The sequence below is a fragment of the Periplaneta americana genome, chromosome 3, assembly GCF_040183065.1.
Source record: "Periplaneta americana isolate PAMFEO1 chromosome 3, P.americana_PAMFEO1_priV1, whole genome shotgun sequence".
Taxonomy (NCBI): Eukaryota; Metazoa; Arthropoda; class Insecta; order Blattodea; family Blattidae; genus Periplaneta; species Periplaneta americana.
In genome coordinates, this window is record NC_091119.1 from 55,080,009 (window position 1) to 55,105,360 (window position 25,352).

Here is a 25,352-nt window from a genome sequence, read left to right on the forward strand (position 1 = left end):
TTTGTATTTTAAATACTCGATACAATATATAAAGAAGTAAGAATATTACTGGTACTGAAAATCTAAAATATTATATTAACATTAAAAAAAGTATTTTTATCTGTAAGTATTAGTTAAACACTGTAACTGAACATTCTTCCTTTTCCCAGTCAGCAATGAAATTATGCTACATATGAATAATAATTATTACTGCTCCCTTTAAAAAAACACAGTTTCTCAAAAAATTCATCAGATAAGGATTCCCTTGCTGGTGAATGAATAAATCCTGCAAAACAGAACAGTCTTTCTACAGGCGCAGAGGAACACAAACTTGTATTATATGGTACCGTACTTTATAAAAGCTTGTTTCACTGTTGGGTAATTCTCTAGAGTGCATAGGGTTGTTCCTTTGCCATTGAAGAATTGTAAGAGCTCATACTCCGAGGAGACAAGTTCTTTTCTTTTTGCTTTTCAAAGTATACTTGAGTTGAAAACATAAAAATTGTTTTCATCATCTTCATTGTCGGAACTGACCAAAGGTGTAGCAGAGAACTGCTCAGCTCATTTCACACACATATTCTCTATGGTATCCTTTTATTATCATTTGGTGAGGCAGTGTCAAGTAGCCATCTCATCTTAAATGATGGGTGGAAGCAAGCTGCCAAAGAGAGAGAGAGAGAGAGAGAGAGAGAGAGAAGGGAGAGAGATGGGGAGCGGGGAGGGGGAGAGAAGGAGAGGGGAGAGAAGAGGGGAGAGAAGAGGGGAGAGAGAGAGAGAGTGTGTTCACAAGGATGTGTATTATGGAAGGAAGAACCATGATTTTATCCAAAACTATTCAAAACCAGACACATGTATATGTGAACTTTTTTCTTCACAATGATGTCAGGAATGAGATTTAGAGTATGGAACAATATTCGTGAGTCATCCTCTATATTATGGTTGAAAACAAGGTAAAATAAAAAGTAAAAGAATTATAACAGTAGAGAAAATGGGCCACTAGTCAAAAGCACAGTGCACGACCTCTCGCATAAAAACCATACTAAATAACTATGCGATTTCCGACAAGTTAATAATGAAATGAAAGGTTAATTTACTTCATAAATCAGATTATAAGCAAATCGTGGATTTATCAGTTTCGCTTTCTTCATATAGAACATCATATACTTCTCACGTAAGTTCATAATTTTCCATGAATTATTGCCACTTGTGCATTTCTTTTGATCTTGTAACTACTTCTTTCCTCTTTAATTTTTTGCCGTCATCGTCTCTCATAATTTGCCGTCTTCCTTGTGAAAACTACCAATAAATGATAACTTTATTGAAAATTTTTAAGAATGACAAATTTTTTTAACTTGTTTTACTTGCTAACAGAATCTGGTATTGACTATAATCGATTTCTGATGTTAGCTCGAAAAAATAGTTTCTTTTCTTTGCACTTCGAATAAATCGCAAATGAAGCGATCAAAGAAAATCCTGAATATTTCAGAGGATCCCCTTCTAAGTGCTGGGAAATGAGAAACAAAGTGGTTGTCACATTTGGTGTTTATATTACCTAATCATTTTAAATAAATATAGCTCATTAATTTGTGAACAGAACTGTTTTATTTTATGTGAAGTTTATTTTTAACAAATTTTAATAAATTTTAAAAGTATTTCAACTTTGAATAACTCCACACAAACAAATTTATATTTGCACTAAATAAAAACTATACACTAGAAGTCTTATTGTCAAAACTTGTATTTAAACCAATACTTTTCTTAACCCTACGAGATGTATAATCATACATTTTCAGGACTACCTGTGCTAAGCTTGATGTTGGATTTATATCATACACTCCACTTGACATTTTTCAGTAGCCTATATTCTCCAGTCTAGCCTGCTGTCAGCAGAAGAGTACCAGGATAGTACACACTAATTGCTCCTGTCTCTCAACGGGCATTCAACTGGACTTGGTACAAGTTTAGGCCGATCATTAGGTGGAGGTGCATTACTGAATTTAGGAACTTCATCTCCGTTTTCAGGTTCTCGAAGTGAGAACACATCCAGGAAAACCTGAAAAAGAAATCATGGATCACACCATGCTAATTGAATAAATTAAAATTATGCTACAAATCAATATTAAAAAAAAAAATACAAATAACTGCGTAGTTGAAATACTTGTAGGCCTAGTCTCATGGCATGACATGGTAGTATCAATAGACTTACTTACATATGGTTTTTAAGGAACCCGGAGGTTCATTGCCGCCCTCACATAAGCCCGCTATTGGTCCCTATCCTGTGTAAGATTAATCCAGTCTCTACCATCATATCCCACCTCCCTCAAATTCATTTTAATATTATTCTCTCATTTACGTCTCTGCCTTTAGGAAATTCTCTTCAGAGGAAATTCTCTTCAAAATATGTGACTGGTTCTCAGTCAATAAATTAGTGTTAAATTGTAACAAACCTAACATAATTCAATTTAAATCATGTCCAAATTCAACGTCGCAAATTTCTAGCGCAATAATTAATAATAGATCCCTATTAGAAACAACAACAACCAAATTTCTTGGCTTAAACATCGATAATGTGTTAAATTGAAAAAATCATATTAAAGAAATTACCCCCAAACTAAATTCACCTTGTTTTGCTATTAGATCTATGCAAAAGATAGTAAATATCAATACCTTAAAAACAATATACTTTGCATACTTCCACTCGGTAATGAGTTTTGGAATAATATTCTGGGGAAATTCCACAGATAGTAACAATATATTTCTATTACAAAAAAGAGTAATTAGAATAACAGTAGGTGCCAAATCTAGGGAATCGTGTAGGACTATTTAAAAAAAACCACAAATAATGCCCATGGCTTGTCAGTATATTTTTTCATTAATAATCTTCCTCGTATGTAATCGTGAAAACTTTGTAACTAATTCAACAGTTCATAGCATAAATACACGTCAAAAAATGACTTTCATACTCCATCGGCAAGTCTATCGTGCTATCAAAAGAAGTGTGTTATATGGCAGTAAACATTTTTAGTAGCCTCCCTATCGATATAAAAAATGAAACTCAAAATATAAAATTATTTAGGGCCAAATTAAAGAAGTACCTAATTTCTCACGCCTTCTATTCTTTAGGTGAATTCATGACATTCAATAACACTTCATGAAATTGATACTAAAACTTTGTGTTGTACTAGCAGACTATATTGTAAATCTCGTCTGTATATATTTCATGTAGACTGTGACTATAAATTAAGATTTTATAATAGTATTAAGTTTTTTGACTTGTTCCATATTCTAGCTGGAGCATGTATGAATACGGTACCATGGAATGTTAATAAATACAATACAATACACATCTCATAGAGGAAACTCAATACTAAATTGTCTTTGGTTCAGAATACAAGAATAAGAACTGAGAGCAACGAAATTAAATAATGTTCTGTTTTAGATTCTATTTATTTTATTCTGTGTCCTATTTCAGATTTATATTTCAAATATTGCAACAGTGAAAATCAAGTGCACATTATTGCCCTTATACACTTTAGACTTCGATGTCTCTAAATGTTCACAGAACAATTCAATGTGATACTCCAATCTCAAGACCAATATCATGGCTAGTAGGGAGGCCTATGTCCTGGATTTTGTTCCACCACCTTCAACATTCAGAGTCAGGAGCACTTGTGGCTATCAACAAAGGTGAAAAAAGTGACAGACATTTTATAAAAGGTGACAAAAAGTGGCAAAGGTGACTCTTGTGTTAAAAAATCAGACTCCTGGTAAATAAAATTTTACCTTTCTTTAATTCCCATTAGCGCCCAAAATTATTTTTTTGTTTCAGAATTGTTAATTTTGACATATGTTAGATAGGATGCTATGTTGCAATACAGAAAAAATGCAGTTTTGAAAAAAAAACTATCTGTGATGTGAATTAAAAGTATGTTCTACTTTTGAAACAGGGCAACAGGCCATGACTGTTTGGCCAAACACCTGCATAGGATTGGAATATATCAGTCCCGTAACTGCCCATTGTGCAACTCAAACCAAGAAATGGATTCGGAACACCTCAAAATCTGTGCTTCAATGGCTGACCATGATAATATCTTTGAAAAATATTGGAGTGCAAGAGGTCAAATGACTTTAATGTCAAATGCCTGGCATTAGAAAACAACAACAACTTTTGAAACAGAACTACTTTTGCTAAATCAGAAAAAAATAAGGAAATCCATTGTATGTTAAGGCAGATTCAAAGTTTAAATAAGACCTTAGTTCTCCAATGGATTCCAGCCCATTGTGAAATATATGGTAATGAGAAAGGTGATATGTTGGCCAAGAAAGAAACTAAAATAAACGTAAAGAAGAAATGCAGTTTTTCATATGAGTGCATAAAACGAGTTATCAAAAGGAAAATTAACAGCAATCACCACACTAATTCTCCAAGTGAACATCAAAATTCAAGATGGAACGATTTACTACAAGATTTAAAATCCATTCCTGATCTACCATGAAAATCTGCTGTGGCCATGTTCAGACTGATTACTGGTCATGACTGTCTTACAAAACATCTACATTGAATCAACTTATTGGACTCTGCTAAATGTTTATTGTCCAATAAATATGCCATGGACATGGAACATCTAGAAATCTGTGAATCCCTGGAAAATTTTTTGGACCTTACATCTAAATACTGGGAAACAAGAAGGAGAATGACTTCACTGTTAAATATTGAGCATTAGACACACACACTTTTGGAACAGTGGTCACTCTGTTATTACTGTATCTTAGGGACTACTTCTAACATTGTGGGTCATAATTGACCCATAAATACTGTTAACGTACATTTAAAAAGCAATGCCAGTTGACGGTTAAACCAGAAGTGCAATTTTGTAAGTGTCAATCCGTCACATTCTGTCCATTTTATATATTTTTTGTATAATAACATTCGAATTTGGCGGTAGGGTTTGACTGTATTATTTTTCATACAGTCAGGAAGCTGAGTGTTTCGTTACAATTTTTCATACCCTCAGGATGTAGATGATTTTTCTCCATGTTCATTTTACAGGATTTTACAACACTAATTTTCACAAAGTGCACTTAGAATTGAAATATTTTCATCATTCTTGCACCAAAATGAAGTTGATTAACGTAGCTAAGTGTCAAAGTACAAACATTGTCCTACTGCCTAAGAAAGCTAATTTAAAAATTCAAGATCTTAAATTTTTATTTTTATATTTAAAATATTAAAAAAAATAAAACGACATTTTTGCTTAATGGGATAAGATAGGAAGAAACTGTTTTCACAGCTTATTCCGTGTCCTTTTAGGAGTAAGGCAGTGAAATAAATTTTGTTCTAACATAAAACTGTGGGACAAGGGCTAAAACAAACAAATTTCAGTTTCCGCTTTAAAAAATTGCCCCCCTGCGCTCCCAAAAATATTTGAGGGATTTATTTTGTATGCAAATCCTTAATTATGTATCAAGTAATCAGGGAAAATTTTAAATTTAAAATTTGGATAAAAACTGCAAATTTTTTCTCAAGGATAGATAAATATCCTAATTGTTTCAATAGTTTACACTTTGTAAATTTGGCAACACTACTCTTTTATGTTCCTGTAGTGTGTTAGTGTGTGGGTATGTATTTATGTAGGCCTATGTATGTATGTATGTATGTATGTGTGTATGTTTTTGTGTGTGTGTGTGTGTGTGTGTGTCTATATATATATATATATATATATATATATATATATATATATATATATAGATTTGTGTTTAAAAAACATTTTCACTATATAACAGAGTCTTCAGTGACAGATGTTGAAATATCATTGCAAAAATCTGAGAATAAACTACAGTTAAATTCATTAGCATGGTGTTCATCTTATTATTACATTATGTGCATATTTTAACACATTTTTGTTCATGCATCATATTTGCTTTTGCATACATCGGGACTCCTTGTATTCAAAAGAACTGAATCTACTTCAGAATACATTTATTCTATGTCATGATGTCATATAATGATCAAGAAAACTGCACATTACTACAGTGATGTGAGAATCTCAAGTGATGCGCTGTTACTTACACTACGCCTGGTGAATTGCACACTATTGTAGATAGCTTTGGTCACTATTGCCAACACAACAATGCTGTACAGAATCCAGCCAGCTGCATTAGCACTTGATGAGTAAATCAAATTTTCGCCTGGCACAAAACTAATGACCACAAGAAGCTGTAAGAGAGAAAGAGGAAATAAATATTAAATAGATATGTTTGGGGGTAGGTGAATAGGCAGGTAAGTGGACGAGGAGGAGAGATGGGTGAGTACGTAGATAGCTACCAGAGTTTGTAGGTATACAGGTAGGTCTGTGGGTAGGTAGACAATTGGATAAATAAGTTGGTAGGTTAGTATGTATGTGGGCAGGCAGCAGGTGGGGTGGATGGACAGATATATACAGGGTGATTCACGAGAAAAGGTAAAGAATTTAGGATGTGAATTCTGAAGTCATTCTGAGTCAAAAAGTTCATATGAATATAGGTCCGTTTTCGAATGGTTACGGAAACAAAATAGTTACGGTCACAAAAACTTCTAAGATTCCATTGTACTAACTCGCATTTAGAGACAGATAACGGACAAATTTAAAGTTTATATTCATGTATGCATACATACCTAATATTCTAGACGTCGGAGTCGATGTTTTCGCACATTTTCAAAGGTACCTCCTTCTGCTTCAATGCACTGTTGCACTCGAGCGTGAATCGTGCTCATCACTCGGGAGAGTTGCACGTAACTGTTCTTTATCCCAGATCCAAAATACGGTCGATTATCGCCTCTCTCGTTTCCCCCTTCCTTTGCTATACCAAATCTTTCATCCAACCCCATAGACAGTCTCTTCGATATGGTACCCTTCTGTTTGGAAAGCGTCGTTCATATTCAGCGACGGTACGCAAAGATCTTCCATCGCACAAACCATAAACATACACAATATCGGCGTATTCTGTAGTCGAAAATTTATAAGGCATCTTAAAAAACACAACTTAACACTTCCGATAACTGTACCTGTATAACTACTGTACTGTAGGTAGCTGACTGGACTGCTGTGAATCAATGATAGTGTAGGCTATTTGTGTTATCTGCGGGTTCTGTGTCATTACATCAGACAAGGGCAGGTGACCGGACATTTGTAATGCCTCACCATCCGATTTTTTTCTCTTATCTACATAGTTCACAATGTAGATTCCAATGTTACGTCATTCATTGCGACCTTGACCTTGTCTTACGCCTCGTCTCACGTCAGCAGCATATGGTAACGTCTGATTCACATTGGGGCGAGATGTTTTACCAAAAAAATGCATCTAGCTCTGCCATCATTCGAAAACGGACCTATGTTCATATGAACTTTTTCACTCAAAATGGCCTAAGATATCGTATCCTAAATTTTTTACCTTTCCTCGTGAATCACCCTGTACAGTGTCCCATAAGTCTGAATCCACAATAGAAAAACGCAACAAAACTACAGAATCTGTTCAAAGTATCCACAGTTGTGTTGCCACCAGTGGCCGAGCTTGACATGACTGTCCTAGCCTAGAGCATGGACAATAGAGTGGCTCGAAAATGAGTTAAAAATATTTTTTTTGGAAATTCAAAGTTGGATAGGGATACACTATCACATCCCTCTTACAGCACAGACTTATCTCCTTACAATTTATATATTTTATATATTTTTGGAGATTTTAAGAAAAGCCTGAAGGAAACCAATTTAAACCAAACGAAGTGGTGCAAAATGCTGTTAAACATTGGTTCACCTCCAGGCTATTGGGATTCCGTGAAGCTGATCCATCAGCTGGAGTCACAGTGGGAGAAGTTTGTTTACAACCATGGTGAGTATTAGGCAGCAAGTTCAATTTTTTTGTATTACTGATGACCAGGTTTCATTTGAATAACCATTATTTGCTGAAAATTCATAGTCTTATGTATAACAGCAGCCTTCAATTAATTCATTTGTCACTTTTTGTTTATACTACATTCTTATGTTCCAGCTCTACTCTGAATGAATTACATGCTCTAACCAATGATATTCTATCATAGATGGCTTTATGATTTGAATCCAATGGTTTTTTGCTTAATCAAGAAAAGACTATCAACATAACTTTTAGCCTAAATCATGTAATAAAAAAGGACAACATACAAAACTATACTAAATTTCTATTACTTTTTATGGACTCCAGTTTAACTTGAGAAAAACATATCGAATATATATGCACAAAGTTATCAAGAATTATAGCCTATATTTATTAACGAAATTAGTGACTTGCGTTTTTCAAAGTTATTTAAGATGTGTCTACTTTTCATTCTTTCAGTCGATAATTTGGTATGCTTTAATTTTCTGGGGAAATGGTAGCAAAATTGGGAGTGTCTTGACTTTCCAAAAGAAAGCCATTAGAATTCTATGTCAATCAAACTATCTTGAACATTGTAGACCACTTTTCAAACAATCACAGATATTAACTGTCATATACATGACCTAGTCCTTTACACTCGACAAAATATAGACAATTACTCATTAGTAGCCAATATATACATGATCATGAAATTATAAATAACGAACAAATTAATGTTACATACTGTAGATTACATAAAACTAATACAAATTTTTCTGTCATGGAGATGAAATTATATAATAAGCTTTCCAGTCAATATTATAAGTTACCAACCAATATTTTCAGAACTAGATTTTATAATTGGCTTTTAATTAATCCTTTCTACTCTGTAGATGAGTTTCTTAACATAAATTTATAAGAAATTGTTTTTTAATAAATAAAGTTATTTACATTTAGTTACAAATATTATATTAAGAGTGAAGTGTTTTCATTAATTTTTAGTTTCAAAATGATTTGTGTTTTAAAATTCACTGTTTTCAATTACAGTATATGTGTATTTTCAAATGTAGAAAATGGAGAGTTTACAATAAGTAGATAAAAATAATACTCAGCATACAATTAAAGCTGTGGAAGGAGGGATGGCAAACGGACAAACTGCCAGATAGCATGGGTTAGAAATTGCGCCACTAATGTGACATATGAATAAGGAAACATGGGCACTGAAATTAAATCCTATGGTGAAAACCTGTACTTTAATGTGAGTTGCAGATTTGTAAAGTGTGGAATTATTCTGTTGAGCAAAGACAATAATCTCACATTTTCCAAAAGCAGACTGGATTAATCTTGCACAGGATAGGCACCGATGATGGACTTATGTGAGGGTGGCAATGAACCTCCAGGTTCCTTAAAAGCCATTTGTAAGTAAGTATAATAAGCAGTGTAAAGATGTGGGGGCATTTATGGCATCAGCATTTTTAATTTCGGGAGGGAAGAGGCATTTGATGATAGAACTTATTCAAGACAGAAAACCCTACTTCGTAATATGACAAAGGAACTGAATTGTTAGAAAGTACATAGAAGAATATGTAACAAGAAAGTATGTGGTAGTTTAGTAACATTAAGTCTTTTTCTATAAATTAAGGTTTTAGGCCTATTATTTAGAGTGTGTGTATAATACATGATGCAATATTATCGTCCTACATATCCACTTTTCTCGTTTTACAAATCCTGATATTATGGAGCTACAAATTTTGATGGGGAAGTTGAAGCAATCTATTCAACACTCCAAAATCTGTTGTACTGGATCTCTTATTTTTAACAAGCTATTAGTCACTGATTCTAAAGCAGCTATTACTGCTATAACAGTGGTGAAACTTAACAAAAGGATAGTTTTTCAATGAATACCCGGCACACTGTGGATTATCTGGTGATGAAGCTGTTGAACGTCTTGCTAAGGGAAGTAAAATTTACAAAATCCCATATTAACTTTATCATTTTCGACACTTAAAAGATTAATAAACTCAAAATATCAAGATATAAATCATACCATTTCCACGAAATTTCAAATAATATAAGATGGGAATGTCTCAATGTATAACAAAATATAATTCTTTAGCATCAAAGGAAAAGTGCAGTTGCAACTTTTCGATTACTCACAGGGCAGGACTGCCAAACACTTGAACAAAATTGGAATTTTTTCTTCACCACTTTGTTCATTGTGCAGTCTTCAGGAAGAAATGTATCAGAATCATCTTCAACAATGTCCAGCCCTTTCCTCTAAACTCAATGTGTGTGAGAACTCAGCATCGGTTAACGACATATTAATCGTCCTTGATTATAAACTTTGTATCAATTAGTTATGGAAATATGGGGAATTTGCAAAACGACTTAGGTCCACATTTTGGGGGTTTTGAGTTGAAAGCATGATTATATTACTGTATGAAAGGGGCATCGTTTAATAGCAGAATGACTTTAATTCACTACTTGTGTATAGTTTTCCTTAGCAGCAGAATATTTGGTTAAGTGGTAAAACAACTTTAGTCCTGGATTTAAGTTGTTTTGCCTGTGAAGTACTGAATAAACTTACATTAATATGTAATTTTATCATACAATCAGCTGACAAATTGTTTTTGTCTGTTGTCACTGGTAATTCTTTAGTTGGGAAAATTTATTACGTTCGAAGAACAGAGCATGAAAATGAAAAGCAATATGCTCAGTAATAGTGCTAAACTTGTAGCTGAAGTAAAAAGTATTGCAAAGTGGAGCCAAGTTAAGCATCTGGAGAGAGGATTTTCTTGCTGTCACATTTGACTACATGAAAAATGTATGTTTGCCTAAACACCAGTTCAGGATATGTACTACTATCGCCAGCTTAATACAGTCTCAGCTTTCTCTGTGCACAACATGAAAACTGGTGAAATGTTCTTTTGTGCCTACCATGAGGGACAGGCCAAGAAAAGACTTAATGAGGTACAGTATGTAATTTTCTCCTGCACACTACTTCAATAATTGTGTCCAATCCAGTATATTAAAGAACTGTGATTGCTTTGCGACAGTTGTCCAGGACAAAATAAGAACACCACACTAATCAAATTTCTAATGGCAATAAGTGCTCAGAAACATATCATCAACATAAGACTTTTCTCCATCAGAGATCACTCTTTCTTGCCATCTGGGTCTCGTTATAACACTCCTAAGAGTTGTCTGTGCTCTTGTGATTAACAAATTGTTCAAAATAATGTTGTTCAACAATTACAATAAGGTTATTTTATGATTTTGGTATAAATACATTTAGTTAAACATGTTTATGTGTCAGTAACCTAATAATTATGATGCAGAATTGAAGTTAATTTGTAGAACAACTTGTCCTGAAGATAATTTAATGTTTTATAACCTGAAGAAGAGTACAAAAGTATTTTTATAATAAAACTATTTCTCTTACATATCTCTTACATATAAAAAAATTATCTTGTAACAATATATGGTTCAGCGAGGCCAAAAACAGTTTTCTTTAATTTTCTCAAAATTACTTCTAGGAACTTAAGTCATTTTGTAAATTCACCATTCAAGTGCAGTGTGATTATCCACTAGGAATAGTCACTTAAATCCCACAATTGTAGATATATTCCAATTAAAATGTTCATTTTTGCAGTGTTGAAATTTTCGAAAGAACTTTTGATCTTCAAATACTCACAAACAAGACAACAGGCAAGTAGATCCACGAGTACTGATAAAACAAGGAGATTGGCTTGCCGAACTTGAACAAGCTGCGGTCACTCAGGACATGTGCCCCAAGACACAGAATGACAGTCAGCATCTCGCAGAAAGCAATGAGACTCAGACTCCTCCCCACTGGATATTCGTCCAGGACCATTATCATCTCCAAGCCTACCTGAAACATTAGTAGTATTATCAATTTATAAGATTTCTCTCTTCTTTTGAGTAGACATCAAGATAATGTGTTGATTTGGTGTGGTACAGCTTACATTAGCTTTTGGGTAAGTTCTATCTGATTATGTGACGTAAGTTAAGTTAGAGTCGACGGCAATTCGGAAGATGGCAGTCTGCTAGCATTTGCGTCGAGAGAGACAGATAGAGAGAGCAAGGCAGCGTACAACATTGCCACATCATACTTCACGAGCATGTGCGATGCAAATAGCGCAGGAGAGAATTTAAATTATCAAAAGACAATAACGAACTTAGCCATTGATTACTGTAAGCATGGCACCAAACAGACCCTCTTTCCTTCACTAACAATATTCTTTGCACGGTTCTCAATCCCACACCATATGCTTCTGCAGTCATTTCTTGCACGCTGGCAATGTTGCAGCTAACATCAAGATGGCCGGCAGCGTTCTGCTTGTCAACGTTTTTAAAATAATTATACACCTTAGACAATATTTTTCGCACCTGCCTGTGCAATACTTGTTTTTTTACAGTCTCTTCTTCCATTTATTTATCTTACACACACACAGTAAATGTTAGTTTTACTTATTCAATGTACTGAAACACTCACACGTGAACAAACGAACTAGGGAAGCACTTGTTATACACTGAATCCAATTGGTTCTACTGTACAAGCTTGTGACGTCACATGCCAGAAATGCTACGGCGCATATAGTAGCCACCCGCCTTCTGAACTGCCGTCTAGTATAGGTTGGGTTGGTTGGTCTGATTTTATTTTGCTTTGGATGAGGACTGGGGTAAGCTATATTGAATAAGTTTCGTCTAGAATGGAGTGAGTACTGTTGGCTTGGACAGGGTTGCCATATGTCCCGGTTTTCCGGGACTCATCGCTTTTGTGTCCACTGTCCTGGTGTCCCGACAAATTCGTTCGGGACAATCAGATGTTCCCATTTTTGAGTTGGTTTACGGCTTCCTTGTATTTTAAGATAACTACATTATATCTATTATGTGATTTAACCGAACTTGTTGAAAACTTTAAATAGACAAAGTGATATAGTGATATAGAAGAGACATTGACTTACCTAAAGACAAGAAAAAAGAGCTGCTTTCAGAATCTGAAGTACGGTATATTATCAGTTTGTTTGCTTGAAAAAACTTTACGAGTACCTACAAACTTGGGTGTTCATAAATGGGAAAGCAGAAAAGTTCAAGACAAGTGGCTTACATTTTTTGAGACTGTAAACCATACAGAACAATATTAAGAATTATTAGAAATCTGTTAGTACCGTATATTTTCGCTGCGCCTGCTCACAATGCAAATCTTGAACGAAAATTTTTACTGATGGCAGCACAATGGACTGACGAAAGAAATCGGTTAAGCATATACACTATAGAAAGCATATTGCAGTGCCACTACAATTTGAACATGACATGTTCTGAATTTTACATGTATTTACAAAGATATCTATCCATCAATGCAGGCTGTAAACAAATCTGAGAAATATGAATGGTATGATTATGAAAAAAAGAAGCAAGTTATATTAATTTCTTTGCAAAGTTATTTTAATTCCAATAAAAATCAATATTTGCACAATGGGTGGGTGTTTTAATTATATGTCCCGGTTTTAGTTCCAAAGTTTATGGCAACCCTGGGCTTGGGTTACAATGGATCGAGTTGGTTTCCATTGGTTCGGTAGTGTGTGACTGAGGTTAGGTTGGGTCGAGTTGGTTTGGTTCAGTGTGGTGTGAGGTTGGATGGGTTTACTTTGGTTTGATTTAATGTGGTGTGACGGGTTTAATTTGGATTGGGTTGGATTAGTATGGCTTAGCTTGGCTTCAGTTAAGCTGCATTAATTCGGATCCATGTGCATTAAGTCAGGTTAGGCTTGGTTGGGTTGAGATGATTTACGTTGGGGTTGGAGAAGGTCGAGTTGAGTAATTTAGCCTTGTTGTGGTTTAGGTTGGATTGACTTGAATTGATGCAACCAATGTTTCTTTCAGACCCCTCTCCCCAGAGTACATCCATTGTCCACTGGGAATAATCAGACCAACATTAAAACGAAATCGAAAATAATTTAAACTCTTATGTTATAACATTCTGAAATTGGAACTGTTTTTAAATAAGTTAAAGTGTGCCTAGGACTCGTGTTATGGAATGTGCGCTGGTTCGAATCTTTAAGGAGAAGGGATTTTCTCATGAAATTTCTGCCAGTGTATGGGACTGGTGCCCATACAGCATTGTGATTTATTTCGGAAGCTACTTTAGGTAAACAAATCCGGTTTCGAAAACCAGCTGAGGGGATCGTACTGACCACATGATATCTCCATTCTGGTTGGTTGATCGTTCATCTCTGCTGAGATATATGGAAGTGAGGTGAGACCAGCAGCTGGCTGGTTGGCCTTCACCCTTCATTGGCTATTCAAGCCATAGAGTAATTAATTAGATATCTTCTGAATAATAAGTCAAGAAAAGAACTAAATAACAATACCATTCCAACAGGATAAAAGCAGTGAGGGAAGTGGGGAAAAAACCAGAGGCGGTATGCTACCCCAAGATTTTTCTCTGGCATACCTCGATTTAAAAAATGGCATACCCCCTCCCTTACAACACAGACATAAATGATGTACATCACATATTCATTATATGAGGTCTCGCCAACCTCATTGAATATTACACGACTACTATGAAGTAGCCAATGTGTATTAACACCATTTAATTCGAGAGAGGAGTTCGGCCGGCACCGTGGATCGTGTCCCTGCATAGCTCAGTTGGAAAGAGCACTCAGCGTGCAGAGCTGAGAGGTCCCTGGTTCGATTCCCAGTGCCGGAACGAATTTTTCTCGAATTAAATGGTGATAATACATGATGTAGCCTTTACAAAAAATTGTTTCAAGCAGTCAGTAACGCCAATCTTTGAAGCTTATGCAACATATTAAATTTCTTAATAAAATAATTTCAATTTACTTCAGCTATTTACTAGATCATTTTACAATGTCCTTTGAGACTTATAATTTAAAATAATGTTAAAGCTTCAAAGTGCCTTAATTATTAATAAAAAGTGCAACAAAAAATAACTGTCACTAAATTGGCAAAAATGGCCATCACAAGCTACAGACCACAACCTTCTGTACTTGAAATACTACCGTTGTAAACATTCCAGGGTTTGAGCTTATCAAACAGGCCTAAGCATGTCTAAATACACTCCAGAAGGCTGTGGTTTAGATTTACGAAGCAAACAGATAGTACTCTTTGCTGTGAAGAAATATTTATGATCACATTTTTTCAGTGACGGTAGGTCATTTTTCACTAATGGTATTTTTTCTGGCCATACAAACCAGTGGCAGTATTCAATACCGTCGCATACCGCCTCACTTCCCTGACTGGATAAAAGAAACCGAATTAATTAGATATCTTCCGAATAATAAGTCCAGAAAAGAACTAAACAACATCATTCCAACAGAATAAAAGAAACCGGATTATGAAAAACGGAAAATAATAACAAGAAAGTATATGCCACTGTCATTGTCTTCTGAAGAACCAGAAGGTAAACTTCCTAGATGTTCACACAAACGCTGCTGGGGAACCCTAATAAACACAGCATGTGTATTTCCATCCTCCTAGATGTGGCTGTTTATGCTGTTGAAATATTAGTTTCGAGTGAAGCAAGCCTCACTGGTAAACAAGATGTGGGCGGGAAATGCAGGTTCAGGGATACTTTGCTGATACCACTACAAAGTCATCTGGTTTCACTCCCTGCACTTTCTAGAGGTGGTGTGCATGAAGCTGTTGTCCACCCAACACTGACAACTACAAAAGACGTAGCAGGCATGGGGCACATTGACAGGTAGGGGTTGATGTGATCATAACAAATAAGTCACAGCATTGCTAGCTTCAAAATTTGTCTTGTGAGCTTAATTTAAACAGACATAATTATGAGTATGGTAGGGGCGAGGAAAAGGGGGCGTGACTCGGTTGAACAGTATAAACATTGCCACTCAAACCAATGTATGTAGTGATGTGTTTTAAACAGGGATGCATACCTCCTAAATGATATGTCAGAGAAAATGGGTTGTCTGACAAAAAATAGTCTTCCATACGAGACCTATTATCCCTCACAGTTTGTGCAGATGTCCTGTATCACCCTGTGTATTACATAAGAATCTGTAGGGAAAAAGACCTTTTCTTGAATAATTTCGAGTGAAAAATTGTTCCGGGGCCGGGCATCGAACCCAGGACCTTTGATTTAATGTACCAACGCTCTACCAACTGAGCTACCCGGGAACTCTACCCGACACCGATCCAATTTTTCCCTCTATATCCACAGGCCTCAAAGTGGGCTGACAACTGTCAAGCAACCATCTTCGAGTGCACACTAACTCCGTGTGACTTAAATTGTGGTTTTCTGTTAACGAACAGTGACGTGTATTATGCAAATCAAGATTTCAGGTATAAATTTTTGTGAAAATCACTGATAAATGATATAATTTGATGGTTTCCTTCAATAATGTGACATCGTTCTTTTATAAGTAAATTTTATTTAGTTTAGTGGAAAGGTGTCACAAAAGAAACAAAGCAAAATGTAAATTCAGTGTTACATGATTCCAAATTTTCCTCGAAATTTCTACAGGATAAGACAAATATGGAACTGTTAATTTAAGTCACATTTCTATCAATTATTGTAAGCTGTGTTTTCTTGATGTGAGGAAAATTGAATGAAAGAATATCTAACCTTACTTGTACCAGGCAGACTCAATACGAAAAGAACTCCAGTGATTGTTGCACTGGCCAAAGGCCTATTCTTCCGGAAAAATTTGAAGCTTCTACACAGCATTGACAGCACTATCTCCAGCACAACAGACTGCAACAAAATGACAGTGAGTCCATAAATGGTCAGAACTATAAAAAAATGGCTATCGTAGCATCTCAATCATTGATCATCAGTGGTGTTCTAAAAAATAGATTGAAAAGAAGCTGACATAAAATCAGTTAGAAAAATTAACTTCAAATTTTGTAACTTTACATCAGCTGCTATTTATTCGCTTTTTATATCATATTCCTTGCACTTGTTTTCCTATCCTAATTTGCATTTGAAGAGGTCCGTTCCAAACCATATTAAGTTCACCGATGTAAATTTTTCCTAAATTGCACAAACACATAGAAAGTACTGTATATGTACTGGTACTAAATTGTCAAGGGTAATTTTTGTTTTTAGGAAGTTAAGGCCATTGGTCTGAACAGAAACTCTCAGACAGGTGTATTTCGCACTGTTTGAATCTCACATTAACTATGGAATTCACATAATATATGGGGAAGTGCAACAGGAGTCAATAGCATCTTATTACTATAAAAAAGAACACTGAGGGTAATATTCAATAAAATACTAAGGAATCATGTAGGCCACTATTTCCAGAGTTAAAGGTAATGTCAGTTTACAATCTATTCATTTACAGAACCTTGATCTTCCTTAGATCCAACACAGATCTTTATCAGACTAGATCAGATATACATTCCTTTAATACTCGAAATAAAGATAAATTAGATTACACAAGGTGCAGATTGAGCGTGAGCTCAAATACTTGTTTTTTTAATGGCATAAATATGTTTAATAAGCTACCATTGGAGGCGAGAAAGATACCAATAAATAGGTTTAGGTCCTGCATATATAGATGGTTGCTGAACAAACCTTTCTATTCAGTGAATGAATTCATGGAGTGTGATGTAAATATTGTATTTTAGAAATGTAACCCTTTCTTTATATGAGACGTGTTCTTAAAGTAAGTTTCACTTTCAATTATAGCTGTCGCATCGCTGCAATCATTATTTTGCTCATGCGTGTTATCTTCTTCAGTCCTCAGGCAAGCTGTGCATGCAGTTTCAGAGCTTCAGTTCGCGTGTGTGGTTAGTTGTGATCAGTTGAAATGTTTAAAGTGATCGAGCACCCCGCCAACTGTGAAATGCGGTCTGTTATCCATTTCTTGAATGCGAGAAACATCTGACATTCATCATCAACTTTGTGAGGTGTATGGTGATGATGCCATTAGTGATGGAATGGTCAGGAGATGGGTTAGGAAGTTCAACGAGGGCCGCGTCTCTGTGCATGACGAGCAGCGTACCGGTCAGCCAACTTTGATCAATGACGATTTGGTGCGTGCTGTCGATGAAAAAATTCATGAGGACAGGAGATTCACAATTTCTTCGATTTCCTTGAATTTTCCACAAATGTCGCGGAGTGTTCTCTACAAAATTGTGCCAGATCGATTACGATATCGAAAATTGTGCTCACGATGGGTACCCAAGATGCTCACCGAGGAACACAAAACCAAACGAGCTTCCAGTGCATTGAGCTTTCTCACACGTTACAGTGAGCAAGGCAATGAGTTTCTTGACCATATCGTGACAGGTGACGAGACTTGGGTGTCTCACATGACACCTGAATCGAAGCAGCAGTCCATGGAATGGAGGCACACTGCATCGCCAAGGTAAAAGAAATTCAAACAAACCATGTCAACACGCAAGATCATTTATGGGACAGAAAAGGAATCCTACTCATCGAATTCTTGCCTTGGGGTGAAACCATTAATAGAGAAACCTGTTGTCAGACCTTGAAGAAGCTCTGTCGCGCAATTCAGAACAAGAGATGTGGGATGCTTACCGATGGAGTTGTGTTGGCTCGCATCGCAGGTGGCGAATTCTACAATGAGGGGATAGAAAGACTTGTGCCACAGCTCGATAAATGTCTCAATAATGATGGAGATTATATTGAGAAGTAATTGAAGTGTGGGGAATACAATGCAACAAAAATGGTTTGTAAATATCTTCCCGTTTACTTACTACACCCTTTTGGAACTTACTTTAAGAACACTCCTCGTATTTTAATTTTTCTCTTTGTATTTTAATTATTCTTTTTGTCCTTATCTGTTTATTTCTCAGTGTTCGTTTTGTTGTTTTGTTTAATTCTGAGTGTTTGTTTTGTTTATTTTTCAGTGTTTGTTTAATTGCCTATGTATGTTTATTCGCTTATAATTATTTATTCATTTGTCTATATTTATTTGTGCTAAGTTTATTTGTTTGTGTATATGTGAGTGTAAGTGTGCGTGTGTATATTGGGGCATTCCATGTCAAATCAACACAAAAAAGTGGACTTTTCAACCCGACCACCTCAGATTTTCATTAAATTTGATAGGATGGTAAAGAACCTTAAGTTAAGTAATTATGTAAAATTTTAGCCATCATTAATGCACGATATCCCTACAGCAATTCTGTCAATATGAGAAAAAATGTAAAAATGTCGCATACTATGTCAACAAAAATAATTCATAACTTCTCTTCTAATTGAGGTAGAATCTTAAACTTGGGCTTATTTTAAAGCTAAGGGATCATACGTTTCAATAAAAATAGGTTTGCATCAAAGTAATGAATTCTTTATTGAATAGTCACGTGAAACACATTTTAACATTAAATATCTATAAATGCGGGACATAAATTATTTCGCGAAAAATGTATGTTATAGAGGTAAGAGTATTCTCCCCTTGGTGCAAGTTTCATTTTGGAATCATTTCAGGAATATCAGTAAAAAAATATATCAATGTATTGGTTTGTAGCACTTAACCCCGTCTTACACCAACACTGCATGTGCACGAGTTCCTACTTGTCTGATAAACTGCGTCATCGATCTGTCAGGCTGTCATGAGTGGCAGTTTATACAGTCTTCAATTTATACAAAACGTGCAATCTGTTTCAAGTGCAGTGTCGTTAGTTTTCGTAGTATGTGGTAGTTTTGTGCGATGTAATGGAGTTGCGTTTTAAGTTATAGGCCTGTTTGCTGCAATCCCTTCGAGAAATCAGGGCACTGTAATTAGAGGAAAAATTTAAGAAGTGTTATATCATGGATGCTTAATGTATTTCCTGATTTAAAACAGGAACAAAAGGTGTGCGCTATGTGTCGCAAAGAAATAAAAATATAATATGATGCTATTACGCAGAATCCTCATAATGACTCTAGTAATGAAGAATACGTCGACTCTACAGCAAATGTAAGTTCATTAAGTACAAGTCTTTTTGACCAAGGTGTGTTCCTTATTAAACAAGAAAGGCTACAACAAGAGAAATATAAGAGACAGAAATTTGAAAATATTGTAAAAGACAAAGTCTTCGATATAAAGATGCCAAGGAACCAGGACTTTTCCGATTCTGAAATTTTGTCTCAGTTGCAGGAAAATTTTCAAAATTCAGGTAAAAGTGAGAAAATCACCATTTTAACACTACTACCTAAAAGCTGCAGCGTAAATAATATAAAAAAGAGTTTCTTTCAGCTTTCGAATACATAATTCGGAAAGCCAAAGTCCTGGCAAAGGGAAAGGGAATTTTGTGTTCACCAAATCCGAAACCTGGAAAACCCTTGCTCGCGGCTGTTGCCGGTAAAGTTAAAGAATTCTGTTGTTCTGACGAGATAAGCAGAATGATGCCTGGTAAGAAATATTTGTTGTGATTAAAGAATCAGGGAGTAAATCACATGAGCAGAAATTAATTATATGCAGTGTTTAAAAATTCTAACCCTGGCCAAGAAATTGTATTCTAGCTGGAGTTAGTGGACTATACTGTCTGTGTTTGTGTCCTATTAGAATGTAAAACTTATGCCGGAAGCAATTTATTAAAGTTTGAGGTCTACGTGAATTTCAAGAAAATTTTTCTTTATACTTTCCAACTTAACATTTCTTGGCTACTATGGTGTGCAATCCTCCTCATATAAATTGCTTGTTCAGGAAATGTACAGAATGTCCTGAACCATTCAAAATAAGAGAGTGTTTAGAGAAATGTTTCGAATAAAACTGCAGTGAATCAGTGACCTACAAGCAGTGGATGACGACTGACAGATCAACGCTTGAGACTATAATGAAACCCACAGACAAATTTTTCGACTGTCTCTTGGAGAAACTTGGTGATTTACTGACTCACTCATTTATATCATCTGAACAAAGTAAGTTTCTACGTGATATGAAATCATTTCTACAGCCATGCCTGCTTGTTGTGTTATGCGACTTCGCTGAAAACTATTATTTCGTAATCCAAGATGAAATTCAGTCATATCACAGGTATAATGTGCAGACAACCATTCATACTTTCGTAATATATCATAACGAATCGTCATCCGATACAGTCTCTATTAAAAATCTGGTAATAATTTCACACTGCCCGAAATATGACACTACAGCTGTACATCTGTTTCAAAAATATCTAATGGAGTCATTAAAACAAACATCTGTAATTCACCACAAAAATTATGTATTTCTCCGATGGATTCTCTGCTCAGTATAAAAATAGAAAAAAATTTCCTGAACCTCACATTACATGAAGAAGATTTTGGATTTCCAACAGAATTGCATTATTTTTGCATATCGCATGGCAAAAGAGCATGCGATGTTGTAGCAGTGGCGTATACTGGTTAAAGGGTTTGGGCTACCGCTGACCCTATTATTACACAAAATATATCTAACAATTACTTTAATTTTAATTACTATGGTAAAACTAATAATACAAAATTATTACATTATGTTATATTATAAACTTTTTCTTTTGTAATTTCCTTGGGCTACCGCTGGTAGCCCCGGTAGCCCGCAAAATACGCCCCTGTGTTGTAGGTGGGACACTTAAAAGGTTTGCGGCTTGTGCTAGTTTGCAGAGACCATCCAATAAACAAATAATTACACCTAGGGAATTGTACGACTGGACAAGGCATCATCTCCCAAACATTAATACCATTTATGTGACTAAAAAAGGCTATACTGAAGAGGAAAAAATGCTTGCTCTTCGATTTGCAAAATCCACCGCAGTGCCTGGAACACAAGTTTCATATAGTCCTGCTGTTTAGGATGGGTATTATACTTGCTAAGCAGTTTTAAAATGCAGTTGAAACAACGCAGCATCCTGTCTGGAAAGATGATCAGGCTATTTCATCTCAGCAATGAAAGATAAGCATTTCTTACAGAACTTCAGGTTTAACAAAATCAATGTGACAATAATTTATTTCAGGTAATAATTTTAAAAATTCGAATTATGTACTACATGTTAAATTACATAGCGACATTCAAGAATATGATAAAATATAATTAAATACAACGAATGTGTGGGACATAATTATCAGTGGCGTAGCATGAAATTTTGAGTAGGGGAAGCTAACTCAAGTTGTCTTTCATGCAATATGAGAAAACGTATTACAAAAATACAGTCTTAAAATAAATAGTAGTCAATTTCAAGTCAGCAGTCGAAGATTGGTTGGAACATCGTAAGTAACACCAATAAGGCATGATCTCAAATGATACGTAATAAAATATGATTTCACGGTTTACACATATCTCTAACAAATAGACAAGTGTACGTATAACATTAGCTCACTCCCTGTCATACTTAGAGAAATCACAGTATTAGTATCATTACGTAAGTATGCGTCTGTCTTTTGGTTGTGTCCTTCATTGATAGCAAGGGAGTCGGTCATTTGTTTTTTAAGTCACACTTTTGTTCGTAAGTCAGTTTTGATAATACAATTGTCCTAAAAAAATTCAAGTAAATTGGTGTCAGGAACTGTTATTTCGCTCATTATTTATTATATTGGCCACAATGCACACTAACACTTCAACTGAACATAACTAGACGAAAAGGGATAACGCGGAAACTACTTATTTTAAATGTTAAAGCTAGCTTCTTTGCGAGACTTGCGACTAGGGTAGCTTAGGAAGGGATGGAAAATCTGCTGGGTGGATTACACAGAAGAAACCGGTCTGCTTGGAAGCTGGTGTGTGCAGGCTTCTTGTTTACTGCTGCATCACAAATCATCCTGAGCTGCCGCATCACAATATTTAATGCGTAAATATAAATTCTATTAAAATTGATAAATAATTTTCTTCATAAACTGCAGGTTTATTATGAAATTATTATTAACTGGGGAAGCTAAGCTTTTTAGCTTACATTGACGCTACGCCACTGATAATTATCGCGACTTATACGGTTAGCTTACGCTTGCTGTGACATAATAATTTTTATCTTTATAACCTATGAAGATTCCAAGTTGAAACTTATCAGTCATTATATCACTAATTGAGGCGTACTATATATTTTTTTCATTAAAATAGAACCCCCGCATTTTTAAATATGAATATATGAAAATTGTTTCACCATGTTTTTTTAGTGTAATTGAATACATGCAGAAAACAATATAAGTAATAAAAACTATCACATATTAAGAATGTATCACCCAATTTTTGTAAATTTATCTGGAGACGTTGTTGAGATATATAATTTTAATTGAAGCGGCGTGCTTACAAAAATGTGATTTTTCTTCATGTTTGAAACGCCACTGACAGAAAACGAAAAGCACAGGACATATGAAACTCGGGAGTTTTAGTTAGCGCGGCAGTTCAAACAAACCCTCAAATTTTGAAAGAAATCTGAGTCGGTCGGGTTGAGTGCCTTGTTGATTTGATATTGAATGACCCTATTATCAAACCTGATGATGTCATATCCAGGCCTTGTACACTGGTTTCTGACAAATAAATGTTATTATTACTATTATTATTACTATTACTATTATTACTATTATTATTACTATTATTATTATTACTATTATTATTATTATTATTATTATTACTATTATTATTATTATTATTATTATTATTATTATTATTATTATTTTGTCATGGGGTAGGTTTGATTCAAATACCCTGTAATAGTTTATTTTAGGAATGAAGAAATTCCTGGAAGGTGTCTGGTTTTGTTGAGTGCTTGAACAGACAGTAGGAATGTGATGAATTGGGAGGATGTAGTTCTCCCTAAAGAAATGGGCATGGCAAATATTGCTAGATTTAATATGCATCCATTGCTTCAGTATCATTGGAAAGAATTTTTTTCGGTTATAAAATGGTTCTGTCTAAGAAAAGGCTAAGTTTCACAATAGAAAATTAGAAAAAAAACATTATGTATTGCAATGTCAATTACCGGTATGAATGTGTTAATTGAGCCGTTCAGAGCAAAAGTGGTGTAAGTCAAAATTGGGTAATGAGGTTTAAAGTAAAAATTCTGTAAAATACAGCGCAAAGTGGCAATTAATATTTCCTTCTTGCTATCCACTGACTAATAATAGTTTAAATAAATGGAATATTAATTGCTACTTTGCGCTGTATTTTACGGAATGTTTACTTTAACCCTCATTAACAATTCTTGACTTATACCACTTCTGCTCTGAACGGCTCAATTGTAAATTCATTGGTAAATTAACTAATTTAATTGTAATATGACTACTTATATATTAGCAGCCTTAGAGCAATAAGGCCAATGAATTCATTAAAAATTACGTACCGGTATTCATAATATAAGACTTATGGGGAGGCAGAGGTGAAATTTTCGAACAAAACTGAAGAAAAAATGAAAATATGGTTTTTTCCATTTTTATTATCTTTATTTTCATATTCCGATGTTAGTTTTTGATTTTGTGCCCTTAAAAGTATGAAATTAAAACCAAGATAACTGTATTACTATATTATTCCCATAATAAACCAATACTTATCATTATTTATATATACCTTCTCTGAACATATAAATAAAAAGAAATATTGAAAATTTCTTACAATATGGTGCATGGAGCATTTTATATCAAACATATAAATAAAAAGAAATATTGAAAATTTCTTACAATATGGTGCATGGTGCATTTTATATCAAACGATATAAAGTTTCATAAAATTATTAATATTTACAGAACTATTGTACTTAGAAAGTTGAAACTTGGTATGTCCATTACTAATAACATACTTAGTATCCATGATCAATTTCAAACAAATCGGATAAATTTGTGGATTTTGAAATATTCACCTCTGCCTCTCCTTAACAAAAATAAAGTTTCTAACCACAATATTTCTTCAATATTTTTGTCACTATATAGCGCAATGCTTAATACTCACTAATCAATTGCATTTTATAGTTAGTGTAGTTTGTGTGGATAGAAATCACATTTTAGCTGCATAAAATAGTATTTTTAGCTACTTGAAATTATATTTTTAGGTGTCTAAACCTATATTTTTAGTGCCTATTTTGTTACATTCAGGCTCTATTTTAAGTGCCTAAAAGTTGGTTTTCAAGTGCCTAAAAATCCGAGGTCTATGAGAGTCAGTAGAACCTCTGGTAAAGTTTAGGATACCAATAAAGTGAATTATTACCATAGTAAATATTGCTGTGACGGTTGCAGCAGCATAGGTGACAACTGCCCAACCCTGCAGGAATGGAAGTTCTGTAAGTGCCAATGAATAGAGGATGAACACACTGCCAGGACCTGCAATTAATTTATTATTGCTATTGTTATCGTCATCATCATGTCCACAGATCATGCATATTATGGAAAAGAAGTCAAGTTACATATAAACAAATTACAATTATTCCAAATTTCAATTAATTTAATAATTATAGCACTAATATATGAAGAGTCCACTGCAAGAATGATGGATGTCACTTTCTTCTCGAAAATGAACCAAGACTGTCACTGCATAGCTTAAGACATAGAGTTATATGGCATTAATACTGATAGTCATTGTCCAGTAATGATTGGAAAATCACAG

The 25,352-nt window shown here is 34.7% G+C and overlaps 1 protein-coding gene and 1 non-coding gene across 5 annotated transcripts in view; both read right to left on the reverse strand.

The window, feature by feature from the left end:
• Positions 1-1,417: 1,417 nt before the first annotated feature.
• Positions 1,418-25,352, reverse strand: part of LOC138696050 (sodium-dependent noradrenaline transporter-like) — a 138,714-nt gene continuing 114,779 nt past the window's right edge. For 2 of the 4 annotated variants that reach the window (XM_069820555.1, XM_069820551.1), the window contains 5 exons: positions 24,957-25,069; positions 16,481-16,609; positions 11,540-11,737; positions 6,050-6,196; positions 1,420-2,032 (listed from right to left, as the gene is read on the reverse strand). In XM_069820555.1, the coding sequence (XP_069676656.1) occupies positions 1,892-2,032; positions 6,050-6,196; positions 11,540-11,737; positions 16,481-16,609; positions 24,957-25,069 (728 nt within the window). In that variant the 3' untranslated portion in view covers positions 1,420-1,891. Of the gene's footprint in view, positions 2,033-6,049; positions 6,197-11,539; positions 11,738-16,480; positions 16,610-24,956; positions 25,070-25,352 lie in introns of all 4 variants that reach the window. The other 2 variants (XM_069820552.1, XM_069820553.1) reach the window with 2 other exon arrangements.
• TRNAN-AUU (transfer RNA asparagine (anticodon AUU)) lies at positions 15,960-16,032 on the reverse strand. The gene has a single exon. It is a non-coding gene; the product is annotated as a tRNA-Asn (tRNA).